The sequence below is a fragment of the Labrus mixtus genome, chromosome 3, assembly GCF_963584025.1.
Source record: "Labrus mixtus chromosome 3, fLabMix1.1, whole genome shotgun sequence".
NCBI lineage: Eukaryota > Metazoa > Chordata > Actinopteri > Labriformes > Labridae > Labrus > Labrus mixtus.
In genome coordinates this window covers 8,080,762-8,098,799 of record NC_083614.1, presented here as the reverse complement: position 1 = coordinate 8,098,799, position 18,038 = coordinate 8,080,762, and the positions used below count along the sequence as shown (strand labels likewise).

Sequence of the window (18,038 nt, the reverse complement as noted above, 5' to 3'; positions counted from 1 at the left end):
CACAATCGTTTATGAAGAGGCCAAAGCCAAACAATGTCTAATTGAGACACAGGCAAAGAGACAAAGTTAAGGGGGGCTGAATAAATCTTCTTTGCTGAAACTCTCCCATCTAGCGTCATCTAGCTAGCATATTCCAAATGATGAAAAACACCACACACATAACCAACAGTTTCAGTAACAAGAACTAGCTAAAGTAAAGCCTGGCCTTGTGGCAAACAGCTACATTGCACCGACGTGTAGGTAAAATCTGCCCACCCCTTATTATTATGCCCTCATTTTGCACAACTCATAGCTTTAAAGAGTCCATATTATGCCCTTTTTGGGGTTCGTATATTTAATCTATGTTCCTACTTTTGTATGTTGACAATAGATAAAGTCGGAAAAAAGTGTCTGTTTTCATGTACTGCTCCTCCTTGCTCCCTCTCCGCTCTGAGTCCGTCAGCTGCACTCTGTTGAGCCCACACTGTTAGACCCCACGTGGGCCAAGTCTGCTCTGATTGGTCTGCCGATCCGCTCTGTCGTTATTGGTCAGTTGCTCAGCACGCGTCTCGGAAATTTCAACACGAGCTGCAGGGCTTGCCACAACGAGCCAATGAGCTTAGATCAGTGATCTCACACTGACAATGACGTCGGACTGACAATTTTTTATCGAGGGGGGCTAGAACCGAGCGTTACATGTGGCTAATGCTACAGATAACAGGAGGACGTAGGAGAAGCCGCGTTTCCGCGGACTTTGAATTTTTGCACATAGATGTGCCAGTGCATGGAGCGGCAGTACATGAAAACAGACACTTTTTTCGAACTTTATCTATTGTAAACATACTTTAGTAGGTACATAGATTAAATATACGAACCCCAAAAAGGGGATAATATGGGCTCTTTAAACTAGGTTGTAAACATTTTAGTTTCTGCCAAAAAAATTCCCTTTTTGACGTGGGACTTGTTGGGTTTCCATGGCCTTTTTAGAAAGCCTCAAGTGGACACTCAAGAAACTGCAGTTTTTTACACTTCCACATTGGCTTCAGTATCAATCACTGGAGGTTGCCACTCGGTTTCAGACTGATTCTTGGACCCCTAACTTTTCCCCAAAGACTTCTACCTTATACTGACTGACTTTGATATGATGGGCTGGCTAGTTTTGTAGCCTCAAAATTTGCTTTATCTAACTATAACATTTTCTCACCCAAGAATACCGGATACTGCTCTCTGTGTCCTGTATAATAGTCCATGTTGCCTTGTTATTTTAACCCAGGTAAACCTAAGAATCTAAATATGGTGCCTAAACCCAACAAATCTGTACAATTTTCAGGTTTTTCCCTGTCCTTGGTTGGGTTTAGGTACAAAACCAACCATGGATAGGATTAGAAAATGATCATGCTATGGGTTGAAATACTGTAAGGACTATTGGTTTAACATGGGACTCAAACAGCTTTCTACTTTCATAGCCCATTACAACAAAGTACGACAGGACAAGAGCTCTTTTATTGAACACTATTGGCCGAGTGAAGCACTTTTCTAGAGTCTCCAACTGGTCACTTGTTGTGCTCACAGTGCCGAAAGAGAGGAAGTCAGCTAAAGAATTCGATTTGCAAGTAAGACAATACATATATAGTTCCCAAATTCCCACTGTATCACATTTGTTAAAAGCTCTTTCAGCCTAAAACTTTATTTAAATACTATATCCAAATATAATCACAACAACCCCATGTTTCAGTGTTGGGGTACATATATGTATGTTCCAGAAGAAACTCCTTTAAGGATCAAGGATTTCTTTATTATCCCCGAGATGCAATTTGCTTTGCAGCCTGCAGCACCACACCATCGTACAAACTATAGACGAAAATAAAATAAATGTGGGATACATCAGAAAAAACTTTATTGATTAAGAGGGAAGAGGCAATGAATAAATATCATAAATAAACATCACATTGAGTTGTTTAAAATGCTAGTAGCAGTTGGGACATAACTGCTGCTACCTGCACTTCTAGTTGCAGATAGCAGCGGTTAAAGTGCATCATTTTAAAAGTAAAAGGAGGATATTTTAAACTGACCACTAATGCAGTAGGGATTGTGTTTATGATTCATTTAAACATCTTTTTCCACCTTCACTAACTTCCACATCACTTGTACCAAAGAAGTTGTATCAGAGTCCCTCCACTCTGTTCAAAATTAGATTTATAACTTTAATCTAAACTGTTTGTAGCTGAAGGTGAGCCGGGGCTAAAGAAACAGACCGGGTGCACGGACTTTAGTCACTTCCTTTGGCCTCGTCAAATCATTTGAACAAGCTTGTAACTGTGAAACCTCAGTTTTTGACAAGGAAAACTAATGTTTTCCTGAGTCGATCCATGGGCACCTTTTCATTCACGGGTTTGCTTTGGCTTGACTTAAGCCAGATGAAAGTTTATTTTAGTCCATAAATTGCTTGGCTCTAAAGAAAAACCACCCAAGCAAAATCTTGGATATATCCGGCGAAGAATTCCCCAAAAAATAACAAGGGAGTTTTAGAGCGGAGTGGCACCAGTGAGAGTTAGAGAAAGAAATATGGAGAGCAAGATGCTTCTTACAAGGTTGACTGATCGCACCTCTCCCCCTGTGAGTCTGACCTTGGTCATGTTACACAGCATAACACAAGGCAGCTCTGAACCCATTCACTCTCTCACATAAGTGTGATGCATAAGCACCCTTCACTGGAAGTCTGTACTGGTTATAGCCGGGTTGGAATCCATGAGAAGAGGAAAAGTATGCCATGTGAAGCAAAGAAAAAGGTCCCAAGTTCAGTTTAAATTCCTCTTAGGTCATTGCTATGTCAAAGTGGTCCCCTAAAAAATCTTAACAAGTAGGAAATACACTTGTTTAAACTGTTCCAGATGCTACAAGAGATTGGATTGGGTGATTGAACATATTCCAGTATTAGGCTATAAACTCTATTTAGTGTTCAGCATGATTTCCTACACTAATTTTGCTGTAAGATGGGAGACTTCCAGACCGCTGCCACCACAGGTCTCTCATTAGTGGGTATGTGGGTGTGGGAGGTTGGTAGTTCATGTACATCCCTCCGTTCGTGCGGCTCTGTGCCCTCTCTCTTGTTTTTCTCCTGGTATCCAATGGCGCTCTGGCTGACCCCCGAGCCCAGCCCCTGCAGTCGCTCCTCTTTTTCCCCACATCAGCCACGTTCTCACCACATCACGCTGATGCAGAGGGGAAGACTGTGGTCGGGCAATTAACTGAGCTCCTGTGCCGTGCCAAACAAAACTTCCTCGGCTGTTTTTACAGCAAAGTCCTTCAAATTATGGTTTTCATACATGCAGGGAGCAAAGCTGAGCCATCTGACGTTGCTTTGTCACTGTCACACGGCACACGGCTTCGAAATGCAGAGGAGCAAAGTTCTCGCAAGCGTTCAGGTGAAACAGGATAGGTGCTATGGTGAGAAGAAGAATCTGCCCTTATTGATAATATGCAGACATGATGCATGAATGGATGAATGAAGGCCTTTCATTGGGATTCAACCTTGCAGCCTGGAGAAGTTTCCTGTCCTCCAAAGTTTTGCTGCTTGTTTCTTATTGTGCTCAATATTTAGTGCAGTGCTTGGTCAGCTAAAATCCAATAAAAGGACTCTCACCTGACATGTTTACACTAAAAAAAATGTATGTTTGCAGTCTATCATTTAAATGACCATTAGCCACATTGCTTACTGCTATTTAAGGCTTATTTATGTATTTCTGCATAACATGTTTTCCTAAATGACCACCAACCTTCCCCCAAACTGGACGCCTGAGCTTTTTTTTCTTCTTAACAATCTGTACATTTCCTGCAATGTCCTTTATGTAGTATCAGGCCATCGGTCACACTTTTAAATGACTTAGGCAACTGTGAAAACAACAAGTGGAAAACTGAACTCAAGTTTGTAAACAGTGAAAAAAAATCAAAAGCAATGAAAAAGAACATTTCTTGATTTGGAAATTGTAACTATTAAACTGAAAACCTAAAAATGGTGACACTAATTGTCTTTTTTTGTACTTTAAAAAAATCTATTTTGGGTTATAAAAAAATAAAAGTTAAAATTTTACAGTTACGGTAATGAAAGTTCTTTTTGGGAAAAATTAACTAGATTTTGCAAGTATCAAACCAGAGATATGTCCAATTCACTTCCTCAGAACACATGAATATGCTCTGCCTCACTTATATCCAAGGAAATAACTGGATGGTATTGTTACAGACCTATGACAGCCATGGAAACCCAACTTCCTCTGTTTATATTTGTACGACCACAGAAATATCAACGATGCACCTCTTTAACTTCAGAGAGTCTTTTAGCCTCCTTAGGCTCAATGGGTTTTATGGTCCATTAACGTGAGATTTTTTGTGCAGGCTCAAAACCTTTGACCCAGTCCTCTGCTGAAACAGGCAGCTGTTGTTAGCAGAGAAGCTTTGAGTTCACAATAATCAATGTTTAAAAAGTACAACAAGACTGACCCAAACAGAGCTAAAAGAGCCGGAGTGGATGTTTTGCTTACGCTTGTGTGTGTAAAAAAGATTTTCATCAAATTTTAAGGAACCATGTAAGCAGTAAATATGCCAGTATTATGTATCCATACTACTACCCTGTCCTCAAATGAGTGCAACTAAAAACATTGTATCAGTTATTTTAAACTATAAATAAATTGCTCCATCTGTAAATGTTTCGAGAAACTCGTCACGATTGTCTTTAATCTGCATATTCATTTTGGCAGCAGCTCAAAGATGTTCATTTTGAAATATATCAAACAGAGACCATCAACTCTTTACCTTTAAATAAAGCCTTATGTACATTCAATTGACTAAATACTTTGAAAATACTCCTACACTACTTTTTTTTAGTTTTATTTTGGGGCTTTTTAAGCCTTTATTGTAGAGACAGGACAGTGGATAGAGTCAGAAATCAGGAAGAGAGAGAGTTTTGAATGACATGCGAGAAAGGAGCCAAAGGTCGGACTTGAACCCGACCCCTCGCTTGGAGGACTATAGCCTCTGTACATGGGGTGCATTCACAAACCACTAGGCCACTGGCACCCTAACACTACCTTTTTAAAGGTTAAAAGTATTTGAAGTAGACATTTCACCATGCAAGACTCCATAGCTGCAGTGCTGACTGAGCTTTTCTCACAGAGGGGCTATGTGGACGAGGGTAGGGTGGGTTCATTTATTTGGTTACTTTGCTGTTGGCAGACGTCTGTGGATTTAAAACCTGTGAGTGTTCTTCCTGGTGTGATGACTTTGCAGGTGCATGAGCAGCAGAAACCCGGTTTTCTCAGCTGCTGTCATTTCATGGAATAAATGTAGCGTCTGTTTGCTACATAGGAAGTGCAAACATCCGTTATGGGAGCGTCCACTGCCCCATGCTGCTGTTTGCCCTGCGAGGTTAGGGCTACTTCTGTTTGTCCACCTTCTCCTCGTCTTCTCAGCACTTCCACTCTAACCCCGCCTCTTCCTACAAACAAGACACAGAGGCTACTAAAAAACATGACGGTTTCATGAATCTTATATTTCCAACTCTGTTCTCCTCAGGTTAACAACAATGGCCTGGTGTCTTTCCTGAGGGAGGTGTCTCAGTTCACACCGGTGGCCTTCCCAATTGCCGGGGACAGGAGGGTTGTGGCACCATTCTGGGCTGATGTGGACAACCGGAGAGCAGGGAGAGTCTTCTACAGAGAGAGCCACGAGCCCACCATCCTGAGGAGGGCTTCAGGTGAAGTCAAGACGTACTTCTCAGAGTTCCCAAACTTCAATGCAACATGGGTCCTCATCTCTACATGGCATCAAGTCACATTCTTTGGAGGCAACTCAAACACACCGGTATAAACTCACACTTCACTGCTCTCCTATTGCTGTGTAGTTATTTCTTACAGTGGTGGTTCTTTCATGATTCTTCGTTGAAGTTTTAAGTGTCCTAGATCGATTATTCCCACTTCCACCCCAGAAGGTGCTTGTGCATATTCCTGGGGTTAAATTATGATATGACTCAAAAGATTACATACATTTGTGTTAAGGTAGGAAAGGTCAAATTTAATATTGAATTTTAGTTAATTGGCAGTGATCTAACATTCAGTAAGTAACATTACCTTATCTCCCACAAGCTGAGTTATTGACGCCACATGTTGCCACTGAGAGTGCATGAAAACCAAAGAGTTACTTAATTAAAGGCAAACAGTTTGATGGAATTATTGGTTAATGGATTTCAAATGCTAGCTAGGGGAGGATTTAAAATCATACATAATGGGAAAACAGTTAAAAAATGTTTACCTCATATTATTGGAGGTGAAATAGTAAGTAAAATGTAAAGTATGATAGTTAAGGATCCAGCCCCTGACTCCTTAACTGTAAGTAAAGTAAAGCAAATGATTAAACTTGCATTCTCTTTAATGGCCAGTAGGGGGAGTTTCACTGAATGTAAAAATGTTTATTTTATGTTACATAAGTCTATGAGAAAATAACTTTCTCACTTGAGTTTTACATTTAAAAATATTTAAATTTTTGGATTATTCTTTGGTCTCAATGTCTAGTTTCTGTTTTCTTAAAAAACTGCACCACTGTTTTAAAACCGAAAAATGTGAAATGGAAATGGAAAAAAAAAACTAAAAAAACAAAGCTGTTTGTGCAGCATGTTGTTAGTCAATCTGTCTTACTCGTACCTCACTGCAGCAGTTTACTACTTCATAGAAGTACTCTACATCTGCATCATACATCTGCTTCCTGATGGTATTCGTTTCTCTTGTGGGTCATTGAAAGCATCAAAATATTCAGTATGCTTTAGGCAGTAAAATCACCTCTCAGAAGCTTTAAAGGAGACTGGATATCCGCCCAGTCGTTAACAGTTAGTATTCATCCTTTTGTCCAAATACCCCCAATTTAGGCTCGAAATAATAATAATTTAAAAAACATGATTACGAAGTTCTAAATGCAGCATTTGAGTCTTCAAAACAGTAATCCAAAAACATCACAGTGACATCACTTCTGAAATATAATCTGTGAGTTTTTCTTTACGTCCACATTGAAACGAGTGGTAGTGTTGATGAGACGGTACTACTTCTCATCTAATAGAGATCAACTACTGGAAACCACTGGCCTAGATCATCTAGAAGTGGCAGACAATCTCCTTGTAGTTGCTGGTTGAAATTAGAGTTTAATATGAGCGTAGGAAGCAAAGCTATTGTTTCATTTTAATGATAATTACTTTATCTTCCAGCTGCCTCAAAGACAGGTCCAAGTTAGTCTATTGAGTCTGCAGACCCGATGAGATTTAGGAATCTGCACCATTAATCAGGAGTCTTTCAGATGCATGCATTATTACCAGAGTACATGGAAATCAGGAATTGTTCTAACCGAGCGTGTCCCCCTTTATGCAGGTGAATACTTTCCAAGTGGTGCTTATTACAGACGGCGAGCTTTCCTTCACTATATTCCAGTACAATAACATCACTTGGACTACAGGCATGCATGCCAGCAGTGGAGGAAACCTGGCAGGGCTGGGAGGGATTGCAGCACAGGTAAGATCACTTGATGGTTGTTATGTTTATTTTATTAAAACGTACTCACAGTCTCCTATCTTTGAAGACATTCTTCAACTCTCATTCAGCCATCTTTTGTGATGTGTTCCTCTTTGTTCCTCTTTGTTACCAGGCAGGTTTTAATGCCGGTGATGGCAAGCGCTATTTCAACATCCCTGGCTCTCGCACGGCTGATGTGGTGAACGTCGAAGGGACCACCAACGTGGGCTATCCTGGCAAATGGGTCTTCCGAATAGATGATGCCAATGTGGAAGTGGGTGGCTGCAATAACTCAGGTTAGTCCTGCTTCAAAGACGTTTAATTGCTTCCTCCTGGCTGTCTTGATTTGAGGATTCTGGTTACACGTTGACCTCTTTCTGCAGCATCCGTGTGCCAACACCTGAGGCCGTGCCTGAACGGAGGCCAGTGCATTGATGATTGCATTACAGGTAACCCCTCCTTCACCTGCTCCTGCTTGGCTGGCTTCACCGGGCGACGGTGCCAGATAGGTGAGTTATGTTTGACACAGCTTCCTGCCCTGTCATTGCTTGACACACACTGCACTCTTTGAATGAAACCTGTCTACCTGGCATCCAGGAAAAAAACCACATCACCTGCCAAAAGGGCACTTGGATACTTTCTTAATACCTGTATTACTTCAGACGTTTCCAAACTAATTCACCTTGGACAGCTGTTTATGTCTAATTAAAAGAGTCATACTACATCCTTTGTGTTTCTCCCCGTCTCTGTAGATGTCGACGAGTGTTCCTCGAGTCCATGCCAGAACGGAGGGACTTGTGAAGACCAGATTAATGGTTTCGTGTGTCGCTGCCCTCCTGGGTTCACTGGGAGTCAGTGTGAAACAGGTATAAAGGACACTCTGCTTTGTACAACTGTGGTTGCTGGTGATGACGAAGTTGTGTGCCTAGATTGAAAATGTATTGAAATAAGCTTCTCTTAAACCAAAACCAGGTTCAGCACTTCCTTAAGTATTTAAATCTCTTCAGTCTTGTTATTTTGTGCACATCTGATGGAGAAAAACATTCTAGCCTGCAAATGCCCTTTTGGGGGCACTGTAGTCACTGCTGGAGTCAAGATGACAGGAAAAAAAAATCAGAAATAAGTTTGACCCAACTGAGAAATTAGCATGCTTTCCTTATGTCCCCCATTTAAAATATACAAAATGTCCTGTTTATCCTGAAAAAGGCTTTATTCCCACTTCATTTTATGCATCGCCAATTAAAATAAATATTCCACTAAAATTCACATTAACATGCAGCTGTATGAACTCTGAGTAACCTAGCCTTACAAACTAATGGCTGATTGGTTTGTTTACAATACTTTGATCTAAATTAAAAAAACAGGAAAGAGGCTGTGTGTCACAAACGGATGATTTAAAAAAGAAAGGAAATAAGATAAAAATAAGATGACTTTTACTAAATGTGTTGCATACATATCGAGAGAATATATTTAAAAAAACATCAATAATATTGCTTTATTTCACTTGTCTTTATCGTAAATTGTAACATTTATAAAGCCTACACCAGGATATTCAAATGGGACCTGATGTTAAACACTTTTTGCCGTCCATGTCTTCTTTGCAATGACCTTCATCAAACTCTAAAGGTCGTCATAGTCATAGAAATAGTGGGAATTGTTTTATGTTAAGAACTGTTGCACCCACAAGTTTTTTTAAATGAACTCTTTCTACAATATTTTCTTTTAGATTCCACGTTAGTATGAAACGTGTGAAAGACTTTAATTAAAACAGCATGTACAAAAAGCCACAAATATGTCTATCTTTCTAAATATAGCAAAGAAAAAAACTACTGTGAACATGTTGTTCTAAGTATTAAAATTAACACGTTTATTTTCCTATGCTCCAAATAGACTTCTGACCTGGAAAAAACTCTGATTAATCAGAATCATTTTGTGCCTCATGAAGCAGTTTCCAATTCAAAAACGAGTATTTTAGAGTTTCTTGGTCTAGCCTCTCTGTGCCTATTCCCACAGTTCAGCCTGTGGAGATGTTTCAAACCTCTTCTAATACCTTTCACAGCCAGCAGCACATACTTGCAGAGTGAGGGGAGCAGTGTGGCGGATATATTAATCAGCTGAGTAAATATTCTATGAGTGAGTGTCTGTGTCTGTGTGTGTGTGTGTTGCAGACATTGACGAGTGCAGAGACAGGCCGTGCCTCAACAACGCATCGTGTATACAAGGCAGCGGCGGCTTCACCTGTGTGTGTGAACCGGGTTACACTGGTGTCCTCTGTGAGACAGGTGAGCGGGGGGGGTTTCTCACTCTGGGGAAAAGTAGGCATCTCCCTCCAGAGGAAATATTTTCTGCTGTCATTTTGGCAGATGTTTTTGTCCAAAGCTTCCCAGTCTACCAAGACAAACGGGTCTAAGTTGAGGTTACGGTTGAATTCAATTGCAAACAGTTCATCCGTTCTTTTCACACAATGTAGCAATGAAAGCTCACTGCAGTCAGACCTGTTTGCTATAATAATCTTATTTGTCTAGCGATTGATTGTTGATAGAACCTGAACCCAACAGGGAATTGAATTTTCAGGCCCTGCACAGTTCATGAATCCTTGTATCTACATGAGACAGGATTAGCCTTTAATACGAGACACCTGCTCAATGAAACTCTATTCTCTAAGAGGGGAAGTTCAGTGCTCTGAATCCAGACAACAGCCTCTTGCTTCTCCAAGGTTCAAGATTGAAAAATCATCATGTGAAACTGAATCGACAGCCGATAAACTTCTCCCGTCTGAGGAACTGTCTTCTGTGCCTTCTCCAGACATAAACGAATGCGAGTCTCAGCCGTGTCTGAATGGAGGAGAGTGCATCGATCAGGTGGCCAACTTCACCTGTATTTGTCCGGCTGCCTTCACTGGAATGCTCTGCGAGACAGGTGACTGTAACTCAATACGGATTCTGCCAATAAAGCATGTTAGGAAAAATGATTCTTGGTAGAAAATGCTGACATACTTTAGCCTGTTAGTCCCACTTTTGCCTTGGCTTCCTGAAACGTTGAATTCCTCCAACTGGGACAAGCACAAAGGGAATCCAATCATACCTCTCTGAGATCAAAACCAGCGTTTATGGCTATGAACTTTGTTCAAGTGAGCTGCTTCTTTTTGCTTCTTCATTGTTCTTAGAATTTAGGGCAATATTACCACGGCATAAATCTACAACATGTAAGTGTATACTCAGAGGAGTATATAACTAATTGAGTTACCTGTTTAGCTCAGTAGCTAGAGCAGCTACCCTATATACAGAGGGTCCAGCCCTCAGAGCATCTGCTGCAGGTTTGACTCCAGCCCTCAGATCTTTGATGCATGTCTACCCCACTCTCTCCTCTTTAATAAATGACTATTAAAAGATAAGTTCATGGGAGGGGTGCATGGGAAGAAAGAAAGAAAGAAAGAAAGAAAGAAAGAAAGAAAGAAAGAGAGAAAGAAAAAGTCCATGAACTTATTTAGGGAAGCTGACTCTTAGCATCCTTGCAATACAGGTTTTGGCTAATTCCAGCAGAAGTAAAGTATATATATATATTTGTATGTTATTTGCATGAACTAAACCTTTAAAACATATTCTTGTTTTCCTCTTGCAGAGTTGGTCGTGATTCAGGTCAACTCAACTGAGGCAGAAAACCAAACAGGTAAAAGCAGGCACGACTACCGCAAGGATACGTTGCCAGATTTTTTTCCTTTCACATACAGTTTGAGCCTTACAGCGAAGCCTGACCTGTTTTTCTGTATGCAGCCCCGTGTGAGGAAGAAGATTGCAAGAAGCACCAGATTTGTGAACTCACCAGCTCTGGAGTCTACAACTGCACATGTGCTGCGGGCTTCTACGGTGACAAGTGTGAAGGTATTGTTCGCCTACTGCAGGAAGCTGAGCAGGTAGAGAGCAGACAGAGGTAGTTAAAGAGGAGCTGTGCCATCCCACAGGAATTTGGAGCTGTGCCCCTGGAAGAGGCTGCTGTGATGATGGATTATTGTAATTATCAAAACTGACACGGCCTCACCCAGTTTACTACGGGAACCGGTCGCTTGATGTTGTGAATAATTGTTTTATAGCACATTTTTTATTAGTTTACCAACAAGAGGAAGTGCTTTGTCTAGACTTGAAAAGGCGTCTTTATGAGTCAAAGCTGCTCTTTGGTATTCAGGTCATTTCTTCAGACAGAGCTGTTGAAATATGCATGCTTCCACACCGCTACTTGCTCCTTTGGAAGTTGGCCACTGCACCTCGCTGGAAGTTCAAGCACAGCTGCTGCTTGCATAACCAAGGGGCAATTTGAACACCAAATATGTAAAATGCAATCATCCTCTACTAATGTTTCATTCCTTCCTTTCATAAATGCGTTTAAGTCATTTTATTTAATGTTTTATGACTGAATCCTTTTATGTGTGTTTTAGCAAATAACTATTAAGCCAATTAAAGCAAATTCAGGCTCCCATGAGAGGTCAGTGTCACCCTCTCATAGCAGTTGTAGCAAGTTTTTTCTTTCCCCCATGAAAGGTCTTTAATAGTATTTGAGCTCATGCAAATGCATGCTACTTCTCACCCTTGAGCTGAAATAACTATCTGTGCTTATATAGGCTCTCTTAAATCTTCTAAATACTTTCCTGCCTGGCTCACTTGGAAGGCACAGTGGAAAAAGGAGCACGATCCTCCAAGGAAGAGAAAGTAGTGGGACACAGAAGTGCCTAATCAGGCTCTCAGATCAAAGGGTCTGGGCTGCACAGGTGGCCAATGAAAAGTGTCTCTTGCTAATTAACAATCCATTAATTGCCCTCGGGGCCATACATTTTGCTCGCAAAATATGCTCCATATCATCAGAAAAAATAATACCCTCCACAGAGCTCCCGGGACTTCAAAGGCCATGTCCTTTGATCCACTGCTGCAATTAGGAAGCAGGGGAAAATAAAAACATTCTTAGCATTTGTATGGAGCGGATGTGCAGCATGCTGACTGGTAATCCTCCAATCCTGTAAACTTTGTTGGAAGAGATTAAGGAAGAGGAATGACAGCAAATCAATACAAAGTTTACAGTAAAGCAGATGAAAGACGCTCAGCATATGGTACACATGTTGACCATTTCTGCCTTCTGTCTTTGTTTACACTCAGGCCAATACTGTAACATCATTTAAGGACTTGCTTTCAAGTCGATCGAGCAGACTCTCCTCTCTCTCTGACACACTCGTGCGCTCTCTCTCTCCCTCTCTCTCTCTCTTTCTTCCTGTGTCTGCAGAGGAGTGTCTGTGCCAGAATGGAGGTGTCTGTGTGGACAACAATGGGACCTGTGATTGCCCCTCAGGCTACACAGGACTCTACTGTCAGTTTGGTGGGTATGATATGTATAATCCTATCAGGAGAAGGGCTGTGTGTTGGCTAGAATCTCATAATATGATAACTTATATTAAACAATTCAAAATACTGCAATACTGTTCCAAAGCAGTTTATTTATGTTTTGTCTAATTTGAGGGAATCAAAAAAATAGCATGCATAACTTTTGAACTTAACTTTAAATATTTTTTTATTTTTATTGTTGCATTAATAACTGTGATCTGCATTTCTACTTATCCTGGTCCCTGTAACCTGTTGCGTGTTGCAGTCTGAGAGAGGGAAGTAACATTTTCCATCTAATACATTTGTTATGGCTGCAGCACGGCTGAAGAGCCCAAGACAAATATATCACCCAATAAAGTTAATCTTGAATCTTGAAAAAAAGTCAAATCATTGCATGTAAACTATTTATTAAAATCAGTACGCTATTGCAAATCAGTATCAGGACACTTAAGTGAATTTAGTTGTGTAGTAAGAAAATAATGATACGCTGAGGCTTAATAAAAAATACTGTTTTATTAAAAATATATACTACATGCAAAGTTTTTATTTATAACTGACCGAACTAATGGACGCTGCAACGAAGACTATAGCCTCTGTACATGAGGGGCGCGACATAACCGCTGTCCGTCGCTCCAAGTCAGCTTTTTTAAACTCTGATTTTAAGCATTTTGTTCTTTGTTCTATGAAAATTTCTCCATAGCTTACAGTGTCGCAATATATCTCCACATATTGAACTGTATACCCTGTCCCGTTCGTTGTCACATGGCAGCAGAATCTCGCCATCACAGAGCCCAGACAGTGGAATCTGAATTCATATTTGTCACAGTTAATGTAACATACAAAATCATAGAGGCATGTTTGTGTGTAGTCAGAGCAAAGACATTACTTTTTGACTTTATAAATGAGATCTTTGCATGCAGAAAGTAACTTCAACTTTGATATCATTTTGGGAAATCAATAAAGTGTCACCAAACATAATACTGGGCTACTGATGCAACAATACGTTTGTACTTCTCCAATCAGGTGTCTGATTTAAGTTTTGACTAATCTGGAATCATTTTTGGTGTTGTAAAATTACAGAAGTGTAGAAAGCAGATACTTTTTCCAAAAATTTATAAACCTGTCTTCCTCTCAGAAGTAACCCAGACACCGTGCAGTAACAGCAGGCCGTGTCCTGATGGAGGTCCCTGCTTGGAGTACGGAGGAACCTACCTGTGCACTTGTCAGACTAGTGAATCAGAGCTGGATCATAAAGACTTCTACCCATATGGTAAGAGACTCAGGCACTGACCCAACAACAAGTCACTGTGCAGCCATGTGTCATTGCATGAGTAGCCGTTTTCCATGGTGACAAACATCATTTTAAACACACTGGTCTGGACAACCATCACTTTTTTTTTCAAAAGGGAACAGTCACATTTGAAGTTTACATTTACATGTGGGGAGACATTTCAAAATTATTCATGGCTTGAGGTAATAACGCATTTCATCCAATCATCAAGTAACGAATAATCTGAGTTTTAGAACATCTGGACCAAGCACACAGGCTTGAATAAAATCATTAAAGTTGTGTAATGTTTGCTTGTGCAAATGGAACATAGTCAAGTCTCGTTGTGTGTTTTTCAGTACAGCCCCAATCGGTCTGCGACTCCTCTCCGTGTCTGAATGGGGGCTACTGCTACGAGCGGGATGGAGGCTACAGCTGCGAATGCAAATATGGATACTGGGGGAAACACTGTGAAAAAGGTAGTATAACTGAAAAAAATGAATGCTGCCATTATTATTGCATTAATGCTCAGGCTTAAACCAAACTTTAATACACCAGGAAACATGCCATCACTCGTAATGCTGCTTGAAATATTACAAAGCTAAAAGGCTTATGATAATTTGTGCTTATGATGGCGTTTTGAGCTGTTTTCCTGGATCAGATTCATTTTGTGTTAATAAAAAGTCAAGAGTGGTACGTGCTTCAAGGACTCCCCTCTCTCTGTCTCTTTTCAGTTAGACTCAATACCTGTGCTTCTGGTCCCTGTCGTAATGGAGGCTCCTGTAAGGAGGAGGCAGGGAGCTACAGATGTGTGTGTCCTTACAGGTTCACAGGAAAACACTGTGAAGTGGGTGAGTGCCAACATCACTAACATTTTGTACCCAAAGCACAAACTTCATTCATGCAAATGTGCAATGCAGAAGCATCAAGATTCCATGTGAAGAACTGCGTAAGGAGTTATCTAATCCACAGACCGGCAACACAAACGGTCTAATGATATATGGTGCTAACAAAAACTACTAACATTTTGTCTCATAAAGAATAGTTACAGTGTACTGTAGACGCCTAGGATACATTTTTGTAAGGTTTATTTAGGGGCTTTTTCTGGGCCTTAATTAAGAGGTAGGACAGAGGATAAATTCAGAAACCGGGGAGGGAGAGAGAGAGTGGGCAACGACATGCAGGAAAGAAGCCACGGGTCGGGCTTGAGCCTGGGCTGCCTGCTTGGAGGACTAGCCTCCGCACATGGGGTGCACCCACTAACCACTAGGCTACCAGTGCCCCCCATGTGAAGTATAATTTAACTAAAGGACAAAGATCCCTCTGCACACTGTTACATCCAGAAAATCCAGACCTGAATTTCTGGTGTCTTACAAACCCATGAGGGAGGGCCCTTTGTGTGCATGACACGGAAATCAAATACAACCAGTTAATCATACTGCAGTCAAAGTGACACACAAATAGCAGATTTGAAAGATGTTGAAGACTGATCTGAAATATTTTAACTAATCATTCTGTACTTTTTAACTTTTTATCTTTACGTTTCTGCGATATGCTGGTACAGTCTTTATTAACAAGACCACTTGAGTTTCTGAAACTTTTGTTTAATCAGAGATTCTTAAATGTCTTTAGGGATATTAGAGTTAATTCAATGTGCTGCAATCAGGACTTTGCTTTAATTTGAAATAAGAGATCACATAAACCTTCCCCTCAGAACTCTGCGCCAGCTTCATTCATAAAGCTCATGATAACCTACCACCTTCTTTAATTAGAGACTTCCTTTCAGTGCCTGTTCCAACAAGAACGATCAAATCTTTCAAAACCTTCCTTTTTAACTGCTCAGTAAGATGAAGCTTTCTGTTTTTATGGCTATAAACTGTGGTGTGTCTTTGAAATGAAAACCCTTTTTTTTATTGGTCAGATCTTTATCATTCATGTCTATTACATGATTTTATCCTGTTTTGTTTTTAATCTTCTAACACATTGTAATCAAACATTTTTCTTTCTGTTTATATTCATTTTGTATAATCCTGTTTGTAGAGCATGTTTGGCTATTGCTCTGCATGAAGGTGCTAGATAAATACAGTTCTACTTATTATTATCCACAGTGATTGTTAGTTATGTTTGTGTTCCTGCAGGTAAGCCGGACCCCTGTGCATCCAGCCCCTGTCTGAACGGGGGGACATGCTTTCACTACATAGGGAAGTACAAATGTGAATGCACTGAGGCCTTCAGCGGCAGGCATTGTGAAATCAACACAAGCTCAGTTCAAACCTCCACAGGTAAGCAGTCCACAGTGAGTCACACACAGAATCATTTCCAAATCTTGCCCTGACACTGAAGTTTGAGTGATGTTCACGTTAATAGATTTGGCACAGAAAGGGGATATCCTGAGCTGTTAAGTGTAGCGATATGTGCTCTCCATCTGTAGATAATCTTAGCCGTGTTGCTGCACTCTCAGGGCCCCACATTTACAGATATAGAACGGTTGCAAAGGCTATATATAAAGTAAGGCCTGATTAGATGATGTGAATCATGTCTACACACTCTAAGAGCATGCTGGAGGTAAATTTAGGAGGGCAAAAAACAGAAAGAGGATGGAAAACACTGTCAGTCTGAGACTCTGTTAAACCCCACTGTGTGGGATCTGGTGTTACCGTGCAGCCACGCTCACGTCATGAATGTGTTTGTGTTCGTTTCAGAGGCAAGCTGTGGGCCACCTCCGCAAGTGAGGCACGCCGAGGTCCAGTTCTCCTCGACAACACCAGGCTCTGTGGCTGTGTATGTGTGCCATCCAGGCTTCATGTCTGTGCCCAGAGCCACCCAGAGCATCTGTGGCATTCAGGGAGACTGGAGCCAGCCGCCCGTTTGTGAGGGTCAGTAACAAACACAGACACATGGACACACACTAAGAACAATGACTGACAGGTCCAAATGAAAAAGAATCCAGTTAATACCACAGATTACACTCTGAAATGGGTTAGTTTGATGTTGCTTTTTTATTTATACATTTGTTGTTTTTTATTTCCCATTGATGCAGAGATCAATGAATGCCTTTTAAAACCTTGTCTCAATGGCGGTACGTGTCGGAACCAGGTGGGATTCTACAAGTGTGAGTGTGAGGACGGCTTCAGTGGAAAGCGCTGTCAGACAGGTAACAACTGATCAATATTACAGGGTTTACTCATTGTTTAGGGGCATTGGTAAAAGTCAAAACTCTTCGCACAGTTTTAAGGAACAATTTTAATTTCACACAAATGCATTCAATAAATTCATTTTCTCTCATTATTTTCTCTACTGCCTGTAAATCATTGTATGTTTTCGCCAACATTTATCCAACGCTAACGCATTGCCACTCTTTAAAAACACACATTTCAAACAGAACGAAGGAACATCTTGTTAGCATATTGAAACAAACATCAGATATTAGCAGAATATTTAAAGTAAAATAAAGTAATTATAATCATAATAATCATTCTACAACCCTAAAACTAAGTCCTAGAGTCTCAGAAATAAAACTTCAGCGTTAAAAGAAAAGGATCAAGGAGAACACGATTGCATTTATGATTCATCATTATTACATATTCTTTAGTACAGCTACTAAAAATAATAAGGTGTCATTATAACTCTTTGAAGAAAATCTTTCAGATATTTAAGATCATCACTTGTGCAGTGCTTCCTGTTTTTAGTGTTTTTTAAATCTGTGTGTAACAGTGTTCACTTTGCTAGTGCTTTGGTCGACTGAGTTTGTCCTGAGACATGTGTGAAGTGTTTGGTGGTTTGAGAGAGTTTGGGAAGAGAGATTATTTGTCTGCAGGTTATTGACAAATGTTAGTTATCAGTTAGAACAAACTGTATAAAGTGAATTTCAGTGCTCAG

General features: G+C 40.5%; 1 protein-coding gene across 2 annotated transcripts in view; it reads left to right on the top strand.

The window, feature by feature from the left end:
• Positions 1-18,038, top strand: part of sned1 (sushi, nidogen and EGF-like domains 1) — a 34,414-nt gene that overhangs the window by 5,355 nt on the left and 11,021 nt on the right. For both annotated transcript variants that reach the window (XM_061030547.1, XM_061030546.1), the window contains exons 2-17: positions 5,548-5,835; positions 7,386-7,526; positions 7,660-7,822; positions 7,910-8,035; positions 8,279-8,392; positions 9,695-9,808; positions 10,332-10,445; positions 11,148-11,195; positions 11,300-11,407; positions 12,795-12,887; positions 14,028-14,162; positions 14,519-14,638; positions 14,894-15,010; positions 16,298-16,441; positions 16,862-17,035; positions 17,200-17,313. In XM_061030547.1, coding sequence (XP_060886530.1) covers positions 5,548-5,835; positions 7,386-7,526; positions 7,660-7,822; positions 7,910-8,035; positions 8,279-8,392; positions 9,695-9,808; positions 10,332-10,445; positions 11,148-11,195; positions 11,300-11,407; positions 12,795-12,887; positions 14,028-14,162; positions 14,519-14,638; positions 14,894-15,010; positions 16,298-16,441; positions 16,862-17,035; positions 17,200-17,313 — 2,113 coding nt within the window. The remainder of the gene's footprint in view (positions 1-5,547; positions 5,836-7,385; positions 7,527-7,659; positions 7,823-7,909; positions 8,036-8,278; positions 8,393-9,694; positions 9,809-10,331; positions 10,446-11,147; positions 11,196-11,299; positions 11,408-12,794; positions 12,888-14,027; positions 14,163-14,518; positions 14,639-14,893; positions 15,011-16,297; positions 16,442-16,861; positions 17,036-17,199; positions 17,314-18,038) is intronic.